General features: G+C 54.1%; 2 protein-coding genes across 3 annotated transcripts; both read right to left on the bottom strand.

The window, feature by feature from the left end:
• Positions 1-1,169: 1,169 nt before the first annotated feature.
• KRT36 (keratin 36) lies at positions 1,170-5,198 on the bottom strand. Its single transcript, XM_012443856.2, has 7 exons — positions 4,694-5,198; positions 3,927-4,009; positions 3,571-3,727; positions 2,606-2,767; positions 2,381-2,506; positions 1,982-2,202; positions 1,170-1,605 (listed from the first exon to the last, which is right to left on the bottom strand). The coding sequence occupies exons 1-7, from the start codon at positions 5,150-5,152 to the stop codon at positions 1,410-1,412; spliced, it is 1,404 nt and encodes a 467-aa protein (XP_012299279.2). The 5' UTR covers positions 5,153-5,198; the 3' UTR covers positions 1,170-1,409.
• Positions 5,199-17,640: 12,442 nt separating this feature from the next.
• On the bottom strand, positions 17,641-22,497 carry LOC105711240 (keratin, type I cytoskeletal 13). Of its 2 annotated transcripts, XM_012443876.2 has the most exons (8): positions 21,965-22,497; positions 20,563-20,645; positions 20,209-20,365; positions 19,860-20,021; positions 19,624-19,749; positions 19,313-19,533; positions 18,356-18,378; positions 17,641-18,016 (listed from the first exon to the last, which is right to left on the bottom strand). In XM_012443876.2, exons 1-8 carry the CDS (start codon positions 22,433-22,435, stop codon positions 17,919-17,921), a joined length of 1,341 nt encoding a protein of 446 aa, XP_012299299.2. In that variant the 5' UTR covers positions 22,436-22,497; the 3' UTR covers positions 17,641-17,918. The 2 variants fall into 2 exon arrangements, with proteins under 2 accessions (XP_012299299.2, XP_012299300.1); XM_012443877.2 differs by lacking the exon at positions 18,356-18,378.
• Between the last annotated feature and the right edge of the window lie 5,172 nt (positions 22,498-27,669).

Below are 27,669 nucleotides of genomic sequence, written 5' to 3'. Positions count from 1 at the left end.
GCACATCTTATCCTGGGGTCTGATATGTGTTTGCTCTGCCTCTGGCTTGCCCAGCAAGTGATTGAAGAGTCATGTTTAGCACCAAAGAGCTGACGACATGAGGCAAAGTCAGGTGATGGAGGTCTTGGCCATGATCCAGAGGAAATCCCAGAGGAAAGTGAGCGCAAGAGAGAGAGAAACTACTGAGAAGAGCTCCCGAGTCAGGGCCAGAAGAGCTGGGTGATCGCCAGGTCTTGCCACTCACTGCTCTGTGCCTGGGACGAGTCACTGCTCTCTCTGGTCCTGTGTTCTCAAATGAAGACTGAAGCAGGGGGCAAAGGAACCAACCGTGAGGCCCTCAGACCTCTCCCAGGCCATGCTTCTCTCATCAGAGGGGTGTCCAGGTCTGGTATGGTCAGGTCCCACCGGCAGAGCTGCCTGACTCAGCCAGTGGAATCCAGGCCCTGAACTCTGCTCCACAATGAAGCCTGGCTGTCCTGTCCTCTAACTCCACGTCTGAGCCCCCACCCGCACCCCACTGTCCCTGGCACCCTTCAGTTCGGTCCTATGTGCCTTGTTGGGACATGGAGTCACCTGGTCCTTCACCTTCACCTCCCTGCTCTCCCTGACCGCCTTCCCCGGCATGGCCGACTCAGGCTGGTTGCCTAGAGTTTGGCCCTCTTTGCTTGTTCCTGGGACCCCCCTCTCCTGAACCATCCCCAGTGTCAGGCAGCAGTGTGACAGGAGCTGGGCAAGAGAGGAGAAGCTGAGAGGAAAAAGAGAGATCACCACCAAATCTCTCAGGGGTGCAGACCTCAGGCCCCAGAGCATGAGGGGAACAAGGAGGGGGAAGGGGTCGGGCAGGGGAAAGAGGCTGGTCGGGCTACTACAGAGAAGGACTGGTTCGGGAGCCTTTGCCTCTTTTGGGGCCTCCCTAAGGTATCTACTCATGGTCAGCGCCAAGCTGAGAGCTACGGCCAGCACCCATCCAGACTGGGTCAGTGTCTGTTCTCACTGAGCAGGGCCTGAGGCAGCTTTGTTATTAAATACTTTGAATCACCCTGCCACCTCCTCCCACTCAGAGCCGGAGAAGATAGACCTCAACTCAAACCCCACACTATCCTGCAGCCCCTGATCAAACACCCCCATGAACCACACGAGCACATGAGCATCAACAGAGTCAGCCGAAATTGAGTTTGCTATGCCAGGAGAACACACTTTATTGGGTAAATTTCCAGGAAACCTGGTTTTGCATGGCGTAAAAGCACAGTTAAGTCCAGAAACGCAATACCGGGAGTGTTTTGGTAGAAAAACCTGCTAAGCATAGGGGGACGCCTCTAGAGAGGGACAGGGTCGTTCAGCTGCCAGGAGCCCCATGGGTGTCCTCCTTCCTGTGGTCGGGGCCCTGCCCTGGTGGACCAGGTGAGCTGTCACAGCGGGCGGGACTGCAGGTTCTCCCTGGAGGAGATGACTCTCCCATCTCTGATCTCCTCGGTGATGGTGCGGATCTGAGTGCCAACCTGGGGAGCGGGGATGCAGGCCACAGCCGGGGCACAGGGCGCCGAGGGGACAGAAGGAACTCTAATGGCAGGCTTGCATGCCATGGCACAAGGTGGGGGAGGAAGCCTGGGAAAACAAAATCATTCCGGGTGCATTTGGCATCGGAGCATTGGGCTGAGATTTGTGTTAAACAGGTCCAGAGTATCAAGCGACACGGGTGGCCTCGGACCATCTCAGTGCCTCCAAATTCCCCTAGGGTGAGAGGACCGAACTGCAGGTACGAAGAGCAGAAACTGCCAACCCAAAAAGACAGCGGAAAACACGCGGTGTGTGCTGGGTTGGATTCTCCCACTATGCACTGCCAAAGCCTGGGACTAGATGGAGAATCTCGAGGGACTTTGGCCTAGTCCCCTTCATCTGGGCAACAACACTTCTGGGCTTGATGCCCTCCACATGGCACTGGGGGTTGAGTAAGCCCTCCCCCAGCCCGAGGGCCACTCACTTGCAATCCTCTCCCTCCAGCAGGCGGCGGTAGGTAGTGATCTCGCCCTCCAGCCGGGCCTTGACATCCAGCAGCACCTGGTACTCCTGGTTCTGCCGCTCCAGGTCACAGCGGATCTCAGACAGCTGGGCCTCCACGTTGCTGATCAGGCACTGCATCTGGGCCAGCTGGGAGCCGTAGCGGGCCTCGGTCTCCGCCAGGGTGGATTCCAAGGAATTCCGCTGCAATGGCAAAGAGGAAGAGCTGCCCATGGGGAGGAGTCCCCCAACCCCAGAAACCCACAGCCCTGCACATCTGCATATGCCTGTGATCACACCCCATGAGATCCTGCATGCCGAGGCTGGTGGGTCGGGGACCTGCCGCAGGCTGTGGCCAGACACGCAGGCAGGGACCACTCACCATGCTGTGCTGGGCCTGCAGCTCAATCTCCAGGGCGTTCACCGTGCGTCTCAGCTCAATGATCTCAGTCTGGCAGCACTGCAGCTGCTCCGAGCTGGACACTACCTGCTGGTTCAGCTCCTCAGTCTGAAACACATGTGAGGGCTCAGAGCATGGTCAGACCAGGTTATTTCAAAAGGTAACCCCAGCCCAGGAGCCTATGGTCCCAGGGCACCCCAGCCCCACCTGGGTGTTGAACCAGGCCTCCACATCTCTGCGGTTATTCTCCACAAGGGCCTCGTACTGGCATCTCATATCCTCCAGGATCCTGTTGAGATCCACTGGGGGGGCAGCATCCACCTCCACATTCAGTCGGTCCCCAAGTTGGCAGCGGAGTGCACTGACTTCCTGCAGAGAGGAGAGAGGTGTGAGGTTGTGAAAAGGATGCTGGATTACAGGTTTCACTGACCTGGATTCAAACCCTCTTCCCTCAGTTGCCAGCTGCATAGCATTAGACAGGATACTTAAATCTCTCTAAACCTTGGTCTCCTTGTCGGTATATACCTACCTCCTTCTTTGGGATATTTGTGAGATGATACAAGCCCTAGGCAAATTAATTTGCCATCATCAGGCACTAGAGCCCAAATAGAAATCTAGTGTTGACCAGACATGGTGGCTCACACCTATAATTCTAGCACTTTGGGAGGCCAAGCTGGGCGGATCACTTGAGGTCGGGAGTTTGAGACCAGCCTGACCAACATGGAGAAACTCTACTAAAAATACAAAAATTAGCTGGGCCTGGTAGCACATGCATATAATCCCAGCTACTGGGTGGCTGAGACAGGAGAATCATTTAAACCCAGGAGGTGGAGGTTGTGGTGAGCTGAGATCACGCCATTGCACTCCAGCCTGGGCAACAAGAGTGAAATTCTGTCTCAAAAAAAAAGAAAAGAAATCTAGTGTCGTGGGCAAAAGTGTAGACCCCGTACAACCTTAGGTAAGCAACTTAACCTCTTTGTACCTAAGCTTTCGCATCTGTAAAATGGAGCTTGTAACAGTTTATAATTCTTGGGATGATTGTAAGGATGAAATGAAACAAGAATGAAATGTAAGGAAATATATAGTTCCTGCCACACACTAAGCGCAAGGACGAGCAATGGCTCCCTAAGCTGGATGGGAAATGCTGGGAGGTCACGTGGCACCAGCCTCACCTCCTCGTGGTTCTTCTTGAGACACAGCAGCTCCTCCTTCAGGGACTCCACCTGGGTCTCCAGGTCGGCCTTGCACAGGGTCAGCTCATCCAGGATCCTGCGCAGGCCATTGATGTCCGACTCCACCAGCTGCCGCAGGGAGAGCTCAGTCTCGTACCTGCACACACAGAACCCTCCTGAGTCTGCAGCAAGGGAAACCCCACACAGGCAGGGTCCCCTGCCCTACTGTCCAGCTGCAGTGGCTGACTTGCGGTCGGGAGCGTGATGATCCTTATTCCCACCTTACCAGCTCCCAAAGGCAGGAGACAGAGGCAAGGGAGTGGCATGGTAAACCTTCCCTGATCAGGCCCACTCACTTGGTCCGGAAGTCATCAGCAGCCAGCTTGGCATTATCAATCTGCAGAACCAGCCTGGCATTCTCAGACTTAGTCAGCAGGATCTGGGGAACAAGAGGCTTCCCATGAGCTACAGGAGGCCCAGCATGTGGGGCCAGGTAGGGGATAGCTCAGCTCACAGAGGCCATGCTACTACGTATCACCATCACCTTTAGCATTTCCAGCCCTGAGCCACATCCCAGATATGGAGGGAGCAGCAAACCCACAGGGGCATCCCAAGCATGTCAGTGGCCATCAGTCCTGGCACCTGTAGTTTTCAGAGTGGCACCGCGAGATACACCACGGTGAGGCAGACCTGGATTCAGGTTCTGCGTCTAACACTCAGGCTGTGTGATCTTGAGCAAGTTGCTGAACCCCTCAAAATTCAGCTTCCACATCTGTTAAATGGGTCCAGCAATACCCATCTCTCCAAGATGAAGAATAAATAAGCCAGGGAGTAGGAAAGTGTCAGGCACAGCGCTGTATCCAGTAGGGGCTTGGTACACGTTCCTTCCCTTCCTACAGCTGAGACAGCAAGGGGGTGTGAGGAACGGCTGGCAACAAGGCACAAGCAAGAGGCCAGCAGAGAAGCCAGGGTCCCCCAGGAAACCAAAGGCCTAGAGAGAAAAGTTGGCCCTACCAGGAGAATTCCCTAAAAGCTACCATCCCATCTGGAAAGGCCCTGGAATGAGACAGACGCCGCCTAAGAGTTAGGCTGCTCAGCTAGAGAGGGGTCAGGTCTTTCTTACCTTCTGCTGGAAATCCTCGATGGTCTTGAAGTAGGACTGGTAGTCTGGGCAAGCGTACGGGATCTGAGACTCATACCACTCCCGGATGCGGCTCTCCAGCTCCGCGTTCTCCCGCTCCAGCTGACGCACCTTCTCCAGGTAGCTGGCCAGGCGGTCGTTCAGGAACTGCATGGTCTCCTTCTCGCTGCCGTTGAAGGAGCCCTCGCAGAACCAGCCCCCACTCCCAACGAAGCCGGAGGGGTGGCACCCAGCAGACAGGTAGGAGCCAAGCGAGCAGCTCCCAAGGCTGGAGAGGCCCGACCTAACAGAGGAGATGCACCCCGCAGCACCGGCGAGGCTGGGCACCCTGCAGGAGCCCACAGAGCGGATGGAGGACACCCGAGACATACCACCTGCTGTGCCACAGAGGCCCTTGACGGACCCCATGGAGAAGGTCGGGGTGCAGATCTGGGTGGCCATGGTGCTAGCAGAGGAAGGTTGCAGCTTAGCACGCAGCTCAGGTTCTGGACTCGAGGCCTCTGCGGAGCATTTATATACACTCTCCATGGGGTGTTGGCATGGTGCACATTCCTTGCTCTTGGGAAAGCCTATTCCTATTCCCGAAAGCTAATCTCATTAGAATGTGATTTTTGCTACCCATCCAGAACCCCATGCCTTATAAAAAAAAACATTGTTGAATTTGGTTTGCTAAGTCAGGACTCTCGACTGTTGTCATTTCCTAGCAGAAAGTGAGTTTTATTGCCTCTTCAAAGAGTCTTTGCACCAGATTCCATAAATCGGGAGTGGCCTCACGAATGACATTTGGTTCCTGCTCTCTCCATCTGCCTTCCCCTGGGGAGCCTAGTCTGTCCCTTGTCACCCCCATCCACTGCCAACACCCCTCATAGCTGCTCACCCTGCCTGGGCTGCTGGGATGGTAAAAGAGAGCAAAGGAACAGACATTCAGGGAGCACCTGTGATGTACCAGGCTAGTGGTTATTTCATTCACACCTCTTAACAATCCTAGGAGGTGGCTGATGTTATCTTCATTTGTACCAATGTGGAAACTGGGGCTCAGAATGGTTTAATAGCTTGCTCAAGGTGAACAGGAAGTGACTGGCAGAGCTTGGGTCTGAAACCAGGCTCTCAGACACCAAATCCAATTTCCTTGCCCCACTGCTTCCCCACACAACTGGGGTCAAGTCTGAGTACCCAGAATTTAGGGACAGGAGACCTAGTTCAAATCCTGGCTCTGTGGCTAATTTGCTCAGAGATACTGAGCACATCACTTCCTCCCCAGGAACCTCAGTGTTTTCATCGGAACAGTAGAGATCATCCCTCTGTCCCGCCTGCTTCCCACAGATATGAAGTGAAAGTGTTTTGCAAGCCACTGGGTCCCGCAGAAGTGTTGGTTAGGGTAGGAGAGTCTTTGATGATGGTTTACAGCTGTGGCCAGCAAAGGTTCATAAGTGTGAGCACTGCTAAGCATGGTCTGTCTGCCCACTGGGCACAGCAGGGTGGCAATGGGAGAAGAGGGTGCCCCATAGCCAGTCCCTTAGTCAATGAACACATCATCACAGACTCCTGCCATTATGGAATCTGCATGCTTGGATCCCTGGGCAGAGCTGGAGGGCAGTTTCCTTTGTGGCCGTCAGCGTTTTGAACCTCTGAGGGTGGAATCAGGAGCCTAGAACGACCTGCTCTGACCCTCCTGGTCCATGAACAGGTCACAGAAATGGCCAATAGCAGATTCTTTGGACAGAGGAGGAATACAAATAAAAAAGCTAAATACTGCCAGATAGTTAAGCAAGCTGAGAGAGGAGAACCTGAGAATTAAGGGCCAAAGATGAGCCTGGGTCTTCCGCCTTGAAACGTGGACTTTCCCAAGGCTTGGACAGCCTGCTCACTCTGCCCCCACACACGCTTGGTTTGCAAAGCTGGCGTTTATGGAGGCATTTATGTGCTTCTCAAGTTGTAATTTGCCAACCTCTTAAAACGTTTTATAAGCTTCTCTCTGAAATTACCCAGGGAGGACTAGCTGAGGGGATCATGCCTATCCCAGCAAGGCAGACACTTTGACAAGATGCCCAGGAGCAGCTGGCGGTGGCCCCCCGTGCAGCCCCTCTGGGAGCAAGAGGAGACCATCAGCCCCCAGAGCCCCAGTTGCCCTAGTAATGGTTTCCTCACAGCCACCCAGTCTCTGCAGTTCTCCCGGCAGAACTTAGGAGCAGATCATCACAGGGTTTCCAATCTCAGCCCTTTGTGCCAGGTCATTGTTTGCTGTTCAGGGCTGCCCTGTGCATTGTAAAACATTTGGCGGTGTCCCTGGACTCTACCACCAGATGCCAGTAGCCACCCCCGCCCCAGTGTTGACAACCAAAAATGTCTACAGACATCGCCAAATATCCCCGGAGTTGGGGGTCAGGGGACAAAACCACCCCCAGCTGAGAACCATTGGACTATCAAGACCAAGACTGGGGCTCTGACCCAACTTCCCCTAAGCACCCCCCACTTGATTTTTGGGACAACAGTGCGGAGTCTGGCTGTCCCTGTTGGGCCCACTCAGGCAAGTCCTCAATATACCTATGCCTCAGTTTACCTTGTTTGTGACACAGCGTGCTTGTCCTCCAAAATGGGCCCAAGGGCAGCCTGCACCAAGCCCTTTGCACAGTTCTTCTCTGTTTGGGATCTGTGGCTGGCTGACTTCTGAAGTTAATATTCTCATTTCTTCCTTGTTTTAACCCCTGTACTGTATGATCCGTATCTGAGGCTGATTCTATGTTTCTCTCAGGACAACTGAATAAGCAAGGAGTCTGCTGATCCGAATGTCCAAATGCCCCCATCATTCTCACCTGAGCATCACAAGGGCCGCTGTGGACCAGAGAGGCACCCCTAGGACTGTGGAGAGAGGAGTGTACCTTCCCTGGAGCAGGTGACCAGCTCGTCAAAGGAGAAAGTCTTTCAGCTGCCCTCAGTGTCCCGCCTTTTTCCTTATTTTTGACTTGCACAGCCAACCCCCGACCCAAGGGAAGTGCGGAGGGAGACTCGGGGAGGAATTCCTCTGCCCTCTCCCACCCAGCAGCCTGGGCCAACACAGGATGGGGTGAGGCTTACAGCAACAAACACTCGACCTGTATCAGAGACAAGAACCCGGGGCTCAGGGTTGCTCTCCTCCCCTGGCAGCTCTAAGAGGCCGCCCCATCCCGTGCTAGCCCAGCCAGGGAGAACTTCCAGTTGTTCATGGTTGTGTAAACCAGGGCTGCCCTGCATCAGGTTTTATTTCAAAGTAGAATCGTATTCTGAGACCATTTTTCTAACATCAATCAAAAGTGCACTGGGCTAAGGGTCAGAAGACCTGAACTCCAGGCCCAGCTCTGCCCCAAATTCCAGTACAGCATGAGGCCCCTGTACACTGGGCCTCAGAGCCCCAATGTGAACAAGGAAGGGCCTGGACAATGAGCTGGCACCTATGATCTCAGACAGTATAGGATCAGGTGCCCGAGCACACCCTGTGGGGCCCGGGAGTTGCCTGAATGTGTCTGTGACTCATTCACCATCCCCGTTGCCCTGTCCCTTCTCTGGCATTGATCCTCAGAATGAATAAGCATCAAGGAGGTTCAAGTTCGTGACACGACTGGGTTTCATGTTCTGTCCAAACACCCATGGGCCTCAGATCTCCCTTTGCCTCCAGCACAGCACACCCCAGGAGCAATGGTGCAGGCTTCCTCCTGGCTTTCCCTCCACAGGCCAAGTGGCAGCATTAACCCCCTCCCCAGGTGGTTACCCGAGAAGGCCCAATCAGTGGTGCATTGTCCCAGGGACACTGAGCCAGCATCCCAGCATGTCAGGCCTGAAATGGCATCTCTGGCCAACTGAGTCAAAGACTTTGCTTTGCAGAAGAAGGAACTCAGAGAATAGAGGGCTGAACAGCAGGGGCAAGGGCCCTGAGCCTGGACTTAGCAAGAGTGGAGTTCAAGCTGCTGGATCCCTCCAAGCCTCAGCTTTCACAATAGTTCAGTGCAGGTCATAACGCCACAATCACAGGATTGTGAGGACTACATCCAAAGTGGCTTCATAAACAGGAAATGGTTTCACAGATTTAAGAGACTGAAACTGCTCTTAGAACCCATATAGTCAGAACCCCAGTCCAACGCTGTTTCCAGAGCACAAACCGCCTGTCCCGGTTTAATGGAATACTAATTCAGAGGCCTAACCCAGTTGTCTGAGAATAGACAGCTGCCCAGAGAGGCAGGGTCTGGGATTGTGTCCAGAGCTGCCTCAGTTCCCTCCTAGATGGAGCTAGGAGTCTCCATCTGGTCTCTGACACTTACTCTAGAAGATTCCAAAAACCCTCACCCCATCTGCAGTCTGCAGTGCTGACAGGACGTTCTGTCCACCATGATCCCAGCTTGGGGAAAGGGGAGGAAGGTAATTGCTGTCATAGGAACAGAAAGCATGCTGGCCTTTCACCGAGCCTATCTTGGAAGGCCACCAAATTCAACATCAACCGCTGAGTTTGTGGCCCCTTCTTTGGCAGAAAGAAGTCCGCACACTCAAATGAACTTCTATCTGAAAACCAAGGTTCTCCATGAGCAAAGACCCAAAATGTCAGGCCCAAGTCTCCTGCCCGGTTCTGAACAGTCCCTCCCAAGCACAAGGCATAGCTGTCACAGTGTGCCCAAGGAGGAAGGGAGTTCTTCAAGCAGGGCATCTCTTTTTCTGCTTCTCTGGGCTTTGGTCAGGCTGTGCTGGTCACCACCACCTAAGGGCTCAAAGACAGTGGAGGAAGCAAACCAGACAGCAGCCTGTGGGGTAGCCAGGCCGCCCACAAATGGTCACCAATGAGAACAAGATCTCCGCAGAAGACCAGTGGTTTGTGAGAGCAGCCTGCTGATTTCAGTTCCACCCTTTTGGTTTTCTCCCACTGCCTCTTCCATCCTTGAGGTCCACACACCTAGATCCTAGAGAATTTTCCACCAGAAGAAATGTCGATTTCATGGTTTAACCTCTTCAGACCCACCCAGCACCCAGCGGTCACCCAGGACCCTGGGAGACCCACAGCTCATCCTCATTTCCTCCACGCAATCGATTTTGCCTTGGAACAAAGGATGTGTTCAAGTGACAAAGCACCTGGGATCCCAGGCCCCTCCCCTGAAAAGCAGGGTCCTATATATTCCATGTCAAATAACCCCATCAACAGCTCAGGCCAAATCCACTGACAGCTTAGGGTAGATTCGAGTGCAGACATGCAATAGCAGGTTCACAAAGTTGAAGAACGCGTTACAGAAGAGGGAAACCCTGCAATTAAAACCTTTCTGGCCACCGGTATAACTTTTCCAAAGAATCCAGGAAACATCTTATTTATTCGGTTTTGATGACGGAAAACTCCAGGCCATTCACAGACCTAATAAAGAGAGAATTGCCAGATTTAGCAAATTTTTAAAATGTGATATTTGGAGCTCACAGAGAGAGGGAGAGAGAGAAAGAGAGAGAGAGAGAGAGAGAGTGTGTGTGTGTGTGTGTGTCTGTGTATGTGTGTGTGTGTATGTGTGTAACTGAGTGTCCCGTGTCTGAAACCCTCAGGGAGGAAGCATCGCCGTTTGGGAGCCTTGGCCAACAAATGCCGCTGTTTCTTCCTTCCTCCCCTGGTGGCCTGTCACCATGGTTGGCTGTTCTCAGGGTCAGGCATGGAGGGCTTCCCTTGGAGAATCGTGCCTTTCTGTCCTCTCACACCTGCTCTCAGTGGATGCCATTCTCGCCCTCCCAAGTCCAAACAGTACTTGGAGATGTGGAGGCTGAATTATCCTGCCTCCCATCCTGGCCACCTCAGTGACATTCCGCCCTGACAGCAGCTGCCTTCAGCAGGGTGACTCAGACCTTCCTGGGCAAGATTTGGCAAGTCTCTCTCTGCTCCGTTTCCCACCCCCCTGACTGTGCCACAAATGTCCACCTGCCCCCTGCTATTACCGGCCTCACCAGGCTCAGGACCATCTGAACAGGCACTCAGCGATGAAGGAGGTTCCCCCACCCCACCCGCTGCCTGGGTGCCCCTCCACAGCGTTGGTCCTGGTCCCGAGCAGTGGCTTCTCCTGAGACTCTAGGGCCCTGCAAGGAGCAGGGGTCCAGCTTCCCAACCTGCTGTTCCCAGCCTGGTCCTGAACCCCCATCAGGCCTTGACCTTAATCAGGCCTTCAAAGTCCCACTTTACCAGGCCCATCGTTACCCTAGAAATCTCATCTCTTCTAAAATACAAAAGTATTTTCTCTCCCACTGTGGTGTGGTTTTTGCACTTGCCCAGGACTTCAAGGTTCTGCTGCAAGCTGCTTTTGCCATGGTAGATGCCCAGAGAGCCACCCTGACCCCAGCCTTAAGCCATACCTCTCTGGTCCTCTTGTGGCCAAGCTTGGCCTCCCGCATCTCAGGGCCCACTGCCTTCTCACCTGGGACCAGCTCTCCCTGCAAAGCTGCACTGGCTGCCAGCTCCCATCTGGAAGAGTCCACAGTCTCCTGCTCAGACCCACTGAGTCCCTAACTCCCCCACCCCACTTTTGTGGTTGGAGCATTTCAGAGCGTCCTTTCTCTCCCTGGTGTGCTTGGAGAAGCCGTGACTGTGGGAGACGCACGGCCAGGCCCACTGGGAGAAAAGAGCTGGGACCTCAGTGTCTAGCGTCCCCTGGATTCAAGTAACACTTAGCTCAACCATAAAGCGAATTTCCCAAACACGCTGTTCGATTGGACTTGTAGTCTGCATTTACAGGGGCTGGCATGCAGCTGATTCAGCTCTCTTCCTACGAACAACAGCATATCTGCAAACCAGACTGCGGGCTCCAGGCTGTAATTAACCATGCCTGACACTATGGATTTTACTTTCAAACTGGTCTGAGATCCTTGGATGAAAGAAGCCACAGAGTCATTATGACTGTTCATAAACATGGATACCAGCTCTTGGCCAAGTCCCCCAACTACCCACCCCCAACGGGTGCCTGTGCAAGTCTCAGCAGCACCCCCCACCCACTTACTTTCTCTCAAACTCTGCAGGAGGATGGAGGGTGTGAAGTGTGCCCAGCTCTTTCGGAGCCCCTGCTCGAAGGGACACAGTTCACATATTCTGCTCTGCCCCAGCCACCAACAGCCCCAGGGATACCATCCAAAAGAGGGCAGGTCCCTGGGCAGCCCTCAGGTGCCCTGACCCAGGCAGGGAGGAAGGAAGGGCCCCAGCAGCTGGATAAGAAAAGCTGGAAGTGGCCGGGCACAGTGGCTCACACCTGTAATCCCAGCACTCTGAGGGGCTGAGGTGGGCAGATCACCCAAGGTCAGGAATTCCAGACCAGGCTGGCCAAAATGGTGAAACCCTGTCTCTACTAAAAATACAAAAATTAGCTGGGTATGGTGGCACACATCTGTAATCTCAGCTACTTGGGAGGCTGAGGCAGGAGAATCGCTTGAACCCAGGAGGCAGAGATTGCACTGAGCCAAGATCATACCACCGCACTGAAGCCTGGTGACAGAGCAGGACTCCGTCTCAAAAAAAAAAGGCTGGCAGAGTTCATCATCACAACTATCGCCCTGTACCCCCTGCTGTGACTTCTGGGATGGTGAGAGTCCCCTTGCCAGGAAGGCCCAGGCACCCCTTCTCATACTCAGGGTCTTCTGTGGATCCTCCAAGCTCTCACCCAACACAAAGGAGGAATAGGCACCAAGGGGGTCTCAGGCCTGGAATCTGCCTGCAACCACACCCTGTTTGTCAAGGGCCCAGCTGGGGACCGGATGGGGGGTCTCATGTCAAGACCAGGCCCGTCCAGGACTGGGTCTAGGGCCCAGCCCCGCCACCCTGTGTCCCAGCAGGTGGCCACCGAGGCACCAACCTGCTTTCTGGGGTGAGGCTGCCCCCTGCAGGGCCCGGGCAGGACAGCCACCGCATTGAGGAGGGCAGCAGCCTGGCCCATTCCCCAGGGTGGAGCCCAGAAGAAAGGGAGGTGCCTGCTGCTCAGGGTGAGAGGGGAGGTGGCTGAAGCGCCAGGAGTCTCTCCACCTGTGTGGGGCACCTGCTGCCCTCCTCCCTCCAGAACCTGACCTGGCTCTGAGGCGCCAACACACCCCAGGAACATCGCAGGTTGATTCCTCCATCCCCTAGGCTTTGGGGTCTGGGAAACACCCTCGCTTCTCCCCCAGATTCCTGGAGCTGAATGCTTGACCCTTGGCAAAGGACCAGCCCCAGTCTTGGAAAGCACATTGGAACCACAGGTTCCAGCTCTCCCGCTGGGCAGGTCTTTCTCCCTGTCCGGGCCTCAGTCTTTCCATGTGTAAAATGGGCACAGCTGCCCCAATTCACGGGACTGCTGTAAAGACGGAATGAAATGAAAGATGAGAATAAAGGATGCACTGCCATGTTCCCCTCTCCGTGCTCTTTCATTCTGGCATCTCTGGCGCCGACCTGGCCTCATTCACAGTCACTGGTGTGGAGATGAGCCAGGTGCCAGTCGAAAGGGGCTGTTTCCTCATAGCCACAGCACTGGGAAGCAGCCGTGTGAGACTAGCAGGGGCATGGCACCTGGGTCAGCCCCGGGAGGGGGAGCCCTGACCCAGCAGGCCTGCTAAATCTGCCCTCACTTGAATGGCCACCCCACACAGATGATAAAGAGTTGAGTCCCAGGCAGAATGAGGCGGATTCCCCACCCTTCAGACCACAGAGCTGGGATGACTACCCTCTACTCCCAGCTCAGGAAGCCTCCTGGGTTAGCTTCAGCAGAAACACCTGCTCCTGGCCTGCCCTCTGAGCTTCCCTGGCCTTCCTGATGGGGCCACAGAGTTCTTCACATGGGGCCCAGCTTCTCAGTGTCCTCCCTGGAGTCTGGGTGAAAGCCTCCCAGGCCAAAGTCCCCACTGGGCCTAGAGTGTGGCTCATTTCACTGCTCCCATGGGCGACTACCCTCACACCCCACCATGTTCTGCAAAACTAGCTCAGAAAATGAGGCGGCTGCTCCTAAATAGCCTTGCCCAGGGTCTCGGGAAAAGGGGCTGTCCCAGGCCCAGTAAGGCCCAAGATCTGGACCCCAGGGTGCCTTGGAGCAGCCAGGATAGCTCAACATTGAGGCCCCAGGTTCCTCTCTCGATCTAGGGTAGGGGCTCCTGTTTCCTGTGCCCTCTGTACAATGCTTACTTACCGCTTTCATTTCCCATAGTCTGTATCTATTTATTCCCTCATTTCTCCATTCAGTAGATTTATTGAGCCCTTATAAGGCTTACAGTTTATTGAGCCCTTACACTATTCTAGGTATGAGGATGAGATTGAAGATGAAACCGACCCTACCCAGAAGGAACTCATAGCTTAGAAAAGAGAACCAGAAAGGTCATGACCAGAGGTATCTTGTTTACTGAGCACTTACTATGCGCCAGTGACTGTTCTGAGCACTTGACTTTAATAACCTATGAGGAAGGAAGACTCAGCAGATGAGGAATGAGGCCAGGAAAGTTAAGTCACTTGCCCAGGATTACAAATGCAAATCAGGTCCCTGTGGCTCTAGGCTCCACGAACATTGCACCCCGGTAATTGCTGAAAGCACAGAGCCTTGCTGAGATCAGTGGGGAAGACCAGAGAAGACTTAGAGCAAATGCTGAAACCTGAGCGGAGTTTTGAAGACTGACAGTTTATTGGTGTGGGTGTCTCCTCCTCCCTTCCTGTCAACCCATGGACTCCTTGAAGACAGAGGCTTCCTTTCATCTGCCCCTCTTTTGCTGGGACCCCACACAGTGCCTGGTATTCAGTGGTCACTCAATAGATAGCTGCTGACCAAATAGGTCACCAACAATGTAAAAAGGTGCTGGGAGCAAGGGCATGTCCTGTTTCTCTTTGATGCCTCAGCTCCGGGTGCCGTTCCAGGCACATGAACTTGCGTCGAGCCCCACCTTTCTCTGTAGTGCTGGTGGCAGGGTCTGGGGTGGGATCTGAAATGGTGGAGGGTGGACACCTTTCTGTTGGCTTAGCAATCTGGGCCGGGCATGTCTGAGCGGCCACTGTGTGAATAAGACAACTGTGTGGGCCAGGGGAGTGGAGGCCTCAGGCCAAAAGGGAGCCATTAGCTCATGCCTGTAATCCCAGCACTTTGGGAGGCCCAGACAGGTGGATCACCTGAGGTCAGGCGTTCAAGACCAGCTTGGTCAATATGGTGAAACCCTGTCTCTACTAAATATGCAAAAATTAGCTGGGCGTGGTAGCAGGTGCCTGTAATCTCAGCTACTCAGAAGGCTGAGGCAGGAGAATTGCTTGAACCCAGGAGGGGGAGGTTGCAGTGAGCCAAGATCCCACCGTTGACCTCCAGCCTGGGTGACAGTGAATCTCCCCAAAAAAAAAAAAAAAAAACTGTGTGCAGTCCATAGGCGGGGATTGAGGTGGGGGAAGAGAAGGAAGACAATGAAGGGGGAGAATAAACTCTACAGGGGCGCAGGAGACGGGAGGGGAGGGAATAGGAGGAAGGTTGCCGATGGCCAGAGTGCCGAAATTCCATCTAGCCTCTGCCTTAAGCCCCTTGACAAAAATCAAATGGCACTGGAGGGACATTTCCCCAGTTTGTTCATTCATCTCAGTATTGATGGAGCCCACCTGCACTCCGTTGGATGAGAGACCCCCAGCTTTGAGGAAAGCACAGCCCCGCCCACTTAGAGCACACTGTCAGTGCTAGGACAGATGAGCACACACATGTGAACACCCAAGTGTGCCCCGCCCCAGCCAGCTGCTGCAGAAGAGGGGGTGTCCATCTCAGTACAAATTTTAAATAAAAAACTGGTAGTCTCCAGGCCAGGCGCGGTGGCTCACGCCTGTAATCCCAGCACTCTGGGAGGCCGAGGCAGGTGGATCATGAGGTCAAGAGATTGAGACCATCCTGGCCAAGATGGTGAAACCTCATCTCTACTAAAAATACAAAATTTAGCTGGATGTGGTGGCGTGCGCCTGTAGTCCCAGCTACTTGGGAAGCTGAGGCAGGAGAATCGCTTCAACCAGAATCGCTTGAACCCGGAGGCGGAGGTTGCAGTGTGCCAAGATTGCGCCACTGCACTCCAGCCTAGGGGACAGAACAGGACTCCATCTAGAGAAAAAAAAAACTGGTAGACTCCAATAAAACAAAGACAGGAGTGTGGAGAGAAAGAGGAGAGAAAGGTTGGCTCAGACAGAGGTTTCTCATTGAACAAAGCCCCAGGGTCCCCAGCCACCTGCCTGCTTCCTCGAGGGCAGTTTGGGGTGGCAGGAACTTGGGTGGGCAAGGGAGACTAGTGTAGTAGCCAGAGCTGAGGAGAGGCCAGAAAAGGCTGCACGAGGACCGGGAGGCAGGTGAGGAGTCTAGGCTTTCCTCAGTGGCCAGCGGGGAGCGATTGGGGTATCTCTAAGCTGAGAAGAAGACTCAGTTTCCAGCAATCGCTCCTGCTGGAGTGTGGAGCATGCAGGTAGGGAGGCCAGCGAGGAGGCTGCAGCCACGTGCCCACAGTTAGGACCAGGAAAGACGTTATAGCCAATGCGGTGCCCACGAGAAACACTTGTGAAGGGGGTGAGGGAGAGAGAGGAGGCCCAGATGATTCCCGGCTCCTGGCTCAGGTTTCCAGGTCCTCCAGGGTAAAGGGCAAGGAAGGAGCAGATCTGGGAGAACGATGGGAGGTCTTTTGCATGGGTGGATTGAAGGAGGTGATGTCCGGCTCACAGTTGGCAATGGAAATCTGAGGCTGGGAGGGGCCTCAGTGGAGATTCGAGTTTGGGCGTCATCAGAACATATGGGCAATTGTAACCATGGGCATGTCCAGGATGACCACGGGGACGGTGACGAGGAAAAGAGAAGAACACCTATACCAGAATCCAGGGGACGAGTCCGCGTGTAAGGAGTGAGCAGAGCAAGAGGAGGCTGCGAATCAGAGCTGGGGCGGCCAGAGGGGCGGGGAGAGCAGGAGGGGGGCGTGCAGAGAGAACGCGGCCAGGTCAGTGCCAGGGAGCTGGTCCCAGGAGTGGGTGGGAGTGGCAGGACCTAGGGGTGGGCTGGGGAGGACATTAGGAGTGGAGGCCTCAGGCCAAAAGGGAGCCATTAGCCTGAGAGGAAACGCTCTCTGCAGGAAGCAGGGAGGCAGCAGGCTGGGGCCAGGCCTCCTTCTCCCCAGATCACCCCTTCACTCGCCGCTTGCAGCCTGCCCACCAGGACCTGGAGGCAGGCAAGGAGTCTAGGCTTTCCTCAGTGGCCAGTGAGGAGCGACTGGGGGGTCTCTAAGCTGAGAAGATGACTCGGTTTCCAGCAATCGCCCCTGCTGGAGTGTGGCACATGGAGGCATGGAGGCCAGCGAGGAGGCTGTGGCCACGTGCCCATAGTGAGGACCAGGAAGGACGTTATAGCCAATGTGGTGCCCACAGGAAGCACTTGTGAAGCGGGGGAGGGAGAAAGAGGAGGCCAAGATGACTCCCGGCTCCTGGCTCAGGCTTCCAGGTTCTCGGGCAAGGAGGCTTTGCAGAGAGAAGGGGGCCAGGTCAGCGCCACGGCCAGCCAGGGAGCTGGTCCCAGGACTGGTTGGGAGTGGCAGGCTTTGCCTCCTTGCCCTTTATCCTGGAGAACCTGGAAACCTGAAGCCTCTGTGCTTTTCGCCCACGTTTCCCCTCACTTGACTCTGCTATCATCGTGTTGCTGCCTTTCTGACTGAACATCCTCATCTGCTAGACTGTGGAACTGGCTCCCGTGCCCCTGCGCCGTCTCTGCTGTGTTCCGTCTGTCCGTGTCTGCGGGACACCACGGTGTGTGAGCTGCCCGGGTCCTCTGTGTTTGCCGTTGTTGTGCCTGTGTGCTCAGATGGCCCATGGGGCTGCATCTGTCCTTCCTCGATAGGAAGCTCCCCAGGCCTGTCCTCGTCTGGATTTGCTGCTCCGCCCAGCTGTGTCCCTCCCTCCTCCCAAACCAGGGCCGCAGCAGGGGCCACCGCAGAAACCAGACCAGAATCAAAACTACGTTTGCAGAAAGACAGGAAACTTTATTGAATTATCTTTTCTTTTACGTAGAGAAGTTGAGAAACCCAAGCGTAGCCAGGTCAGGGAGGAGGGAGATCCAGCGGGAAGAGAAGAGGTGGGAGGCCCATCCTCAGGAACTGGGGAAGTCAGGACCGGGGTCCTGAGGACAGAGGGACTGAGCCTGGGGTCCGGCAGACCCTCCTCTCTCCTGTGGGGAACTGTCAGCTCTCTCCTCCTCCAGGTGCTGAAGACAGAGGGAGAGGACACCAGGCAGATTTAAGGCCTACGGACATCAGAAGTGCGGCGACCGGAGGTGGTGGTGACAGAGGCACTGGCAGTGGTGGTAACAGGGGTGCTACGGGGGCTGACGTTTCCTGGGAAACAGGAGACAAGACATGCTCAGGCTGGAGATGACCCACCTGGGGCCAGGGCAGGGCCCCCCAAGTGGGCTCACAAACTCCTCATTAGTCAGATGGTGCGTGGGTAGGACTCTTTATTGACCCCAAAGGTGGCTCTTGCCAAGACAGCCCAACAGCTCTATGGGGCAGAGTCATCAATTTTGAAAGGAAAATTGATGAGGAAATGACCACTTCCATCCCAGCTCTCCCTCTCCCTACACTGGAGAGCCCAGCACTGGCTCCCTCCCTCCCGGGCCAACTCCCACCCCTATCTGGCCATAAACAGGAGCCTAGTCCGTGGGGCTGTTCCCTTACCTGCTGAGGGGAAGCCAATCATCCTGGAAGAGAGGAGAGGGGCAGCCATGAGCAGAGGGCAACCGAGGGAAGGTGCTTACCTCTTCCTCTGGGTGAGGAACCCTGTTCCTCTGGGTGATTATTTGGAGCCCCTGGGCCGGACTCTAGTGCCTCCGAGCTGTGCCCCAACTCAAGGGGCAGCAGCATCAGGTGCCCGCCAGGACTGTCTGTCTGCCTGTCTTGTCTGTCTATGTGTCTGTCTGAGAGGTCTCAAGGGGAGATATTATTGGCCCCAAGATCAGGGTGTTTGTCCTTCCTCTGGATTATCCAAACCCCCAACCCTCCACTGGAGCCCTGAGCCCGCAAGGGTGGCTTGATCTGTGTGCAAGGGGTCTAAAGGCAGTTAAAGCACCATAGTAATGCTTTGTTCAGGTGAGCTGAATCCAAGCTCCTACTTTTTCAATATCAGATGTTCCCTCCACAGTCCCTATTCCCTCCAGTCTAACTCAGAGGCCCGAATTAGAAAGCACCAAGGAAATGTCCCCATAAACTCAGACAGGGAGGGGTCTCCTCCTGACATAAGGGGACTGATCTCTAAGACCCTGCCTGCTCTGACACCCACAGGTCCTGCAGTCACTATCCTAAGAAAGAGGCTGGAGAGGCCGGGCATGGTGGCTTACACCTGTCATCCTAGCACTTTGGGAGTCCAAGGTGGGCGGATCACAAGGTCAGGAGTTTGAGACCAGCCTGGCCAACATGAAACCCTGTCTCTACCAGAAATACAAAAAAATTAGCTGGATATGGTGGCATGTGCCTATAGTCCCAGCTACTGGGGAGGCTGAGGCAGGAGAATCACTTGAACCCGGGAGGCAGAGGTTGCAGTGAGCCGAGATCGCCCGACTGCACTCCAGCCTGGGCAGCAGAATGAGACTCCGTCTCAAAGAAAAAAAATAAAGAAAGAGGCTGGAGAGGACCTACTTGGCATCCTGGCCCTCGAGCAGGCTGCGGTAGGTGGCGATCTCCTGCTCCAGCCGCGTCTTGATGTCCAGCAGCATCTTGTACTCCTGGTTCTGGCACTCCATCTCACTGCGGAGCTGGCTCAGCTGTGCCTCGATGCTGCTGATGAGCCCCTGGATCTGCTGCAGCTGCAGGGCGTAGCGGCACTCCGTCTCCGCCACCGAGTTCTCCAGCCCGGCTTTCTGGTGGAGCAAGAGAAGATGTTACGTGGGGAGCCAGGCCCGGGGGAAACCTAGAGGTGGTGGCTGCCGGGCAGGAGGTGGCAGGCGTACCATGCTCAGCTGGGACTGCAGCTCAATCTCCAGGCCCTGGAGCGTGCGCCTGAGCTCCGTGATCTCTGTCTTGCTGGTCTGAATCATGGCAGTGTTGGTAGACACCTCCTTGGTCAGCTCTGCACTCTGAAATGCAAGCAGGAAGAAGCTGATGGGGAAGCTCAGCTCAAACAGCCCGACCAAGGGGCTGTATCCGCCTGGCTCCCCTGGCCATGTGGGGTGAGAGGGCCAGGTACCTTGGTGTGGAACCATTCCTCTGCGTCCCGGCGGTTCTTCTCCGCCATGGCCTCATACTGCTCCCTCATCTCTGCCAGCACACGGGTCAGGTCAATGCCTGGGGTGGCGTCCATCTCCACGTTGACCTGGCCGACCACCTGGTTGCTGAATTCCTTCATCTCCTGTGGGGATGGGAAAGGAAGATGTGTGAGGCTCCTCATCCTCCCTCTCCTTGGCTCTGAGTGCTGGCAGAGTGTTCTGGAAAGTGTTTCCAGGTCCCACAGTGGAGGGCTGTGACCAGCTGCAGGGGAGGTTTCCTCCTTCTCACTGGAGTGGTTCAGCCCAAGGCAGCCTGCAGTCCCCGCTCACCTCCTCGTGGTTCTTCTTCATGTAGGCCAGCTCCTCGTTCAGGCTCTCGATCTGCATCTCCAGGTCAGTCTTAGACAGGGTGAGTTCATCCAGCACCCGGCGCAGGCCGTTGATGTCAGCCTCCACACTCTGGCGCAGGGCCAGCTCGTTCTCATACCTGAAATAGTAAAAAAATTAAATGTTTTTTGGAAAAGCAAGACATAAATGATATTTAACAGTCCCCCTACCCTTGCACTGGACTCTGATACTTCTCCTAGACCGTCAGTCCTGGGATGCTCCAGTGTCATTGGCCAGGTGAGCATTTGTCTAAACTAAGAGACTGCTGGGAAAGGAGAGGGAGGGAAAAAATCTCACTTGAGCCTGAAGTCGTCCGCAGCCAGCCTGGCGTTGTCAATCTCCAGGATGACCCGGTTGTTTTCAATGGTGGCAGTCAGGATCTACAAAATGCAAAAGAAGGTAATCTCTAGGGCATGTGTGTCCAGTGTGTTGGCTTCCCTGGGCCACACTGGAAGAAGAAGAATTGTCTTGGGCCACACATAAAATATGCTAACAGTAATGATAGCTGATGAGCTAAAAAGAATTTTAAATTTAAAAAAATTGCAAGACTCATAATGTTTTCAGAAAGCTTACAAATTTGTGTTGGGCCTCAATCAAAGCTATTCTGGGCCACATGCAGCCCAGGCTGGACAAGCTTGCTCTAGGGGTTCCACGTGCTTGAGGAGGCGGCTGGGAAAACATGGGCAGGACCTGGTTCCCAGGGGACTCTGCCTCTAACTTGAGCTGGGACAAGGCATTTCCCTCTGGGCCTCCATTGCTCTTCCGTAAAGTGAGGGGTGGGGCTGCGTTCCCTCCAATTGCTCCTATTGCTTGAACGTTCCATGTCTGAGCACCCTGGGAAAGACACAGGGAGTGCGTTCCTGAGGAATGACCTGCTGAGAATATCTTTGGTTCGTCATGTCTCGGCAGCCTCAGACTAGCACCCTCCCCAGTCCACTGTCTTGAGAGCCCTCCCCTGAAAGTCAGGAGGGACTCAGCTTGGTGCTGCATATCTCCCAATCACGTTGCAGGAGCTGACCTCCCAGCTGAGTAGAGGGGAAATCCGACAAATATTCCCATCCATTTGAATTTCTTGTCTAAACATTTATATTCCAAAGCACTGAAAGCCTACTCCACATGGCCGGGACTCAGCCCAGGCTGGTGGATTTCTACTCCAGCAGGCTGGCATCACAGCATAACAGGCAGGGTTCAACAGAGGGCATGCAGGCTATGCACTGCCTAAGCCTCTGCCTCTCTCTCTCCCACTTAGCCATCACCAGTTAAGAATATCAGTTTGCATGGGTCCCCTACAAAGTAAACAATTATTCCCAGGGCAATGAATGAACATGTCTCTCTTTCTCTGTTGATTTCACCCATTCTTAGTGGCTTTTAAACCTGTCATGTTTCCAAATAGCTCAGTGGGTTGGGATTATAGAGATCGAGTCACAAATAATATAACTGTCTGGAAAGCAGCAAAAAAAAATGACATGAGTAATAACAACAAGAAAAATGAATAATGAGAGAAAATGCATTTGGGGAGCTGTGGCATGAGAAAGCCCATCGGGGTAGAGACTCTTGGTAGTAAAAGATGAGGCTTTTCACCCCGCAAGAAGGCTGTGAATTTCGCCAACACCTGGTCTCCTGCGACACTGTGGGACCTCCTTGGCCTTGGAGGCTCTGCCCTGCATGGGGGTGCCCTCCTCAGCTTCCAAGGGCTCACCTTGTCCCGGAGCTCCTCAATGGTCTTGTAGTAGGCGCTGTAGTCCCGCTCAGGGCTAGATGGGCTCTGCTTCAGGTGCCAGTCACGGATCTTCACCTCCAGGTCAGTGTTGGCCTCCTCCAGAGCGCGCACCTTCTCCAGGTAGGAAGCCAGGCGGTCGTTGAGGTTCTGCATGGTTATCTTCTCATTGCCAGTGAGGAGGCCGCCATCGCCAGCACAAAAGTCACCAAAGCCACCAGCAAAACCCCCACCAAAGCCACCTCCAAGGCCACCTCCGTAGCCACCTCCAAAGGCACTACCAGCCCCTCCACCAAAGCCACAGCTTATGCCGCCTCCGTAGCCCCCGACAGATCCCCCGGAGACAAACCGAGTTGAGCAGGTAGAGACACCACGGCCTCCTCCCAGCTGGCAGGAGCCACCCCCAAAACCGCCTCCATAGCTGGCGGAGGAGCTCTGCAGGCGGAGGCTCATGGTGAGAACAAGATTGAGAGCAGGTGCGGACAGAAGCTTGCTTGGCCTGGGCCGAGGACTGTGGCTCTTCCCCAGCGTGGACACCTTTTATACACCTCCATAGGGGCTGGATATCTTCTCTCCTCCCTTCCCCACCCTCTGACTTGATGCCAACTGCACTTCTTTTTCCCACAAGCCCAGTTACCTCTGCTCTCTCCAGGGTGGGTTGTGCCTTTTGGGGGTGGCTTTTTTTTAATCCTTAACAAAAGGAATGATTCAGAGGGGACAGCATTCTGCCTGAGACTGCCCTTTTGACAAGTGAATTCTGTTTCACCTCCACTTAAGGAGTTCACCCTGCAGGCTCTGTGCCCCACCCAGTATTAGAACGGGACCTGAGATGCAAAGGCCTGCCAGGAGCCTCTGCGAGGGAAGTGGTGGCTGCAAAGTGGCTCTGTGCTTTGCCAGGTCACCGTAGCCCTCGACCTTCCTTTTTTCTATACCTACAACTTCTGCCTGGGATGTCCTGGATCCGTCTTAGTACTTCATCCACTCCAGGGGTCCCAGCAACTCTGAAGACAAACTTCACTTGGTCTGATAGAATCAACCGCCTTGAAAGTATTTAGGCTGAGAAAGCAATGGCCCCAAAGCATCAGAAAAAGTCACAGTGACAGAGACCTTCAGGGATCTTAGGGACCATCAGTCACAGCTGGAAAACTCAGGCACAGAAAGAGGAAGTGGCCCTATCCATTATCACAGCGAATGTTCTCAGAGCCCTCACCCTAGGCAGGAACTGGGTGAAGGTACTTTACACTCATCTCATTTAACCTTCACGGCACCTCAGGAGGAGGGTCCTACTATTACATTTTGCACATGAGGAAAAGGAACCTTAAGGGCAGAATCAGGACTGAAGTCCAAGTCTGGTTCTGTCTGGCACTAAGGTGCATTATTTAGGTATATCTTTCATACAGTAAAATGTATAGATCACATGTCCAGCTTGACATCTTTTGACCCAGGCGTGACCTGTGTAAATACCATCCAGAACATTCCCAGCATTCCATAAAGCTCCTTGCACCTTGTCCCAGTCAGTTGCTTGACTCCCCGCCCCTGATACCACCACCCTTCCAACTTCTGTCCCCATAGACAAGCTCAGTGGTCCTCAGCTAGGAGCTGCTTTGCTCCCCAGGGGACATTTGACAATGTCTAGGAACACTTTGGTTGTCACAACTTGGGGTACTACTGGTAGCTAGAGACCAGGGATGCTGCTGAACATCCTATAGGGTAAAGGACAGTCCCCATGGCAAAGAATTATCAGACCCACAATATCAATAGTGTTGAGGTTGAGATGCCCTGGGTCAGTCTGGCCCTCGGGTTTACTCACTCCATTACACTAGCTGCTTTAGGGGCAGGAAGACAGTCTTGTAATCACGTGAGCAGGGCCCTTTCTAGTATGCCAGTCACATGAGGTCTGTCCCAGCTTCTGAGTGTTTGACCAAGAGGCCACATAAAAGGATGTGACCCAGGACCTGGGGCCGGGGTCTCGGCTTAGAATCTTGAGATGCAGCTGAGAAACTCAGGGACAAAGTAAGGACCCTGCCAGAGGCGGATTCCCCATTCAGGCTGGAAGAAAAGGCCCTCAGCTGGCATCTGTGAGGCCCAAATAGAAGGTCCTCCATTCCAGGGCTAACAGTGGAGGACCCTGGACTCAGACTCCCGGGCCCCCGCTCACCAAGGGTCCAGGGTTGCTGCGGATGGCATCTTGGGAATAGCTTTCTGGCTCACAACAGCTACAGGGGTCTGGATGATACGAGGCCAGGGGCTGGATGGGGCGGCACAGGCATGAGGTTCTCCTGGAACCCCCTTCACTGATTCAGCAAGATCAGAAAGGAGAGATCTGAGTCAGGGTTTTCTGGCCCTTTGTTTTCTGTGGTAGAGAAGCGGGCCTGTGCTTCACGCACGGGTATCAGCAGGGACAGAGCCAGGGCACGTTGCCAGTGTTCTAACAGCCTGGCGAGGCCAGGGGTTTGGGCTGACCCCTGACCCTGCCCGGCCCTCCTGCCCAAGCTGATGGCTCAGCTCTCTCTCTGAAAAGGGGTGATTCAGCCCAAAGCAGGAGCTCTTGCTCTCCCAGTAGAGGATCAAAATTGACAAGAAGGTGATTAATGGAACCTGCCAGGCCTGGGGTGACAATGCCCCAAACCTCCCAGGGCTGACGAGCAGGTTCAGGCCCACGCCTCTTAGAGTAACAATGCGGCAGATCCTCCAAAGCCCCAGTAACACAAACATGGAGTGACCCGTAACACTCTTGCCTTCTCGGGGTCAGGGCACATCCCCTCCCCGCTGAGCAGGGACTTGTGATGCCTTGACACAGGAATGCCTTCCTCCAACCCGCAGTGAATCCCAGAGCCCTCTGGGAGGAAGCTGGGCAGAGATCCATTCAGGGACCCATCTTTCTTCCTATTTCTACCCAGCCCTAATGGAAGAAGGAGAGAGCGCTGGAGCTGAGGCTGCTACCTCGTCTTAAGCTTTCTGCTTTGCTTTTTGGCGAAAACAAAAACAACAAAAAAAGAAACCCAATGACTCCAGTCTCCTCCCAGTAACGCTTCAAGGGAAGGAGCGGGAAATCTGCATTCCTGAGCAGCCCCTGCAAGCAAGGCTGGGCTTAACACATTGTCACCGAGTCTCACAACAGTGGGAGAGGGTTTACATCAGCCCCATTTTATAGGTGCGACAACTAATGTTCAGGGAGGAAAGTCGCTTGTCCAAGGACACCAAGAAGGCAAGATTTAGACCTGGCCTCTGGCCCTCTCTACCCTGATGGCATCTCAGCAGTCTTGCTGCGAATTCAGATATTTGATCTCTGAATGTTTCTAAAACACTCGTCATTCCTTGAGTAATAAGGGTGCTAGGGGCATCTTTGTTCTAATATTGAGTCTTTGAGCCCAGTTTCTGACAGAACTTTTACTCCCTTAGAATCTCCTAGTGGAAGGAGCGTCTTCTGTTCTAATGAGGTGATTCTTAGTGGGCTCCGGATGGGGGCTGCTCACTGCAAAGACTTTCAGCCCACCCCATCTCCGGTCCTCCAGGAAGGAGAGAGGGGCCGGACATTGAGTTTGTAATTGACTATGGCAATGTGATGAAGCCTCCATACAAATCCTTGAACTGTGGGGTTCAGAGAGCTTCCGGGTTGGTGACCAAAAACACAACCACATGCCAGAAGGGTGCTGCACCCCAACTTCACAAGGACAGACGCTCCTGCTCTCAAGGACCTCTGCACCTCGCCCTGTGTATCTCTTTGTCTGGCTGTTCATTTTTAGCCTTTAAAATGCCCTTTGTCAGTAATTGACAATAAATAAGTGCCCTGCCCTCCTGGATTCTGTGAGCTGTGCTGTCAAATTATTCAAGGGGGTCATCACCCCCTTGTGGTGATTTGTAGCCAAATCAGACAGAAATGGGTCACCTGGGGACCTACTCTTTGCAGATGGCATCTGCAGTTGGCTGTGGGGACAGCCTTGCGGGACTGAGCCCTTAGTCTATGGGGTCCGTGCTAATTACAGTTAGTGTCAGAATAGCATGGACTTGTAGGACACCCAGTTAGTGTCAGAGAATTGTTTGGTATGGGGTCACAGAGCTGTTCTATGTTGAGTGTGGGTACAGATAAGAAAAAGTAAGGCTTTTTTTTCTATATTCACATTCTTGTATATGTTGAAAGATAACACTAGCTACCATTTATTGAAGCCTGTGTAATCTCATTCGGTCCTCAAAACCCCTCTGCTGTTTTTATGATACTCCTTTCTCAGGTGAGAAAGCTGCGGCCCAGCGAGGTTAAGCACTTTGCTTAAACTCGAAAGTGCACCTGTGTCCTTGGTAAATCCCTCCAGGCCAGTGCTGGCACCATCCCCATCCAAGCAAGGGCATCTTCTGTGGCCTTACTTTCTTGGGCCAACCTGTCACCCCAGGCCGGGCAGGTGGACCATCCTGCTTCCCACAGTAGCTAGGCCTGAGCAGCTGGTGGCCTGACGGGTCGGCCTGCCTATTGTCTGTCCCTAGTCTGAGCTCCAAAGCTTGGGGGCCCATAGGAGTGCTCATTCAGCACAGAATTGTTGTAGGAACTTTCTCATCCAACCCCCTCGTGTCACCTTTGGGGAAACTGAGGCCCAGAATGCCAAGGCTCAGAAGGCTGAGGCCCAGGAATAAGAAGAATCGGCGGGGGAAGTGCGTGAATTTCCAGCTGTACCACCAGCCCAATGTGGGCCCTACATTGAAATGATTTCTAAGTTTCCTTCAGTAAGTTGCCTTTCTGAGTCTCTGATTCTCAAAGATTTGTCCACAGTCATTAGATTATTTATCTGCAGAGGTGAGGCTTCAACCCTGTCCCCAGATTCTAATCTGGAATTCCTTGCTTGGATCAGGCACCTCTCTCCCTGGACTCCATGGGACCCAGAGTCCAGGACAACTGACCAACCTCAAAAAGGGTCTCAAGGCTTCTCCACAGGGAAGAGGCCTGTCCTGAAAGGCAGCCTCTCCCCAGAGAATCACCCCAGGCCCTCTGGGCAGCTCCCCCTCCTCAGAGATACCTGCTTGACTCAGCACCACTCAGGAGTCTTTCAAGGCTAAGCCTCAATGCCTTAGGCTCTTGCATCTCTATAACACCCAACTTTTTAAAATCCCTTCTATGCCGCCCAGGCTTCTCAGACACCCAGCAAGCTCAGCAAGGGCTTTGGACAAGGTAGACCTGAGTTTCAATCCTCCATCCACCACCAACTCACTGTGTAATCTTGGGAAAGTCATTCAAGCTCTCAGTGCCTCAGTGGTCACCACTGAAAAATGGGCACGAGATGAGTTCGTGTTCCAGGCTCCTCAAATACCTGAGACCCAGGAGGTTGCTGTTGCCTCCCTTTTAAACATGAGGAAATGCAAGCCCAGCATTGCTCAGCAACCTGTCAGGATTCCTCTGAGCCTCTACCCTGCTGGGACACACTGCTTAGCCCCCTTCTCTCTCTGGTCCCGATAGCCAGCATGGCACCCACAGCCACCAGGCAAATGAAAGGAGGTAGATTTCCTAGTTTATTTCTCCTACTCCATCTCAGATTCCCTGAGATGGGACCTTTGCTGAATATATCCCCAAATCCTGCCCCTGGCACAGGAAAGCTCAGGATGAATGCCTGAGATGCCATTTCGGGGATATTTTGTCAGCTGGCTTTAGGTGAGGATTGGCAAACGTGAGTGGTGTCCAGTGGGGTCTCCCCAGCTCCAAT

The sequence above is a fragment of the Aotus nancymaae genome, unplaced genomic scaffold (assembly GCF_030222135.1).
Source record: "Aotus nancymaae isolate 86718 unplaced genomic scaffold, 86718_ANA_hifiasm-v0.15.2.pri h1tg000089l, whole genome shotgun sequence".
Taxonomy (NCBI): Eukaryota; Metazoa; Chordata; class Mammalia; order Primates; family Aotidae; genus Aotus; species Aotus nancymaae.
This window is presented reverse-complemented; position numbering and strand designations above follow the sequence as displayed.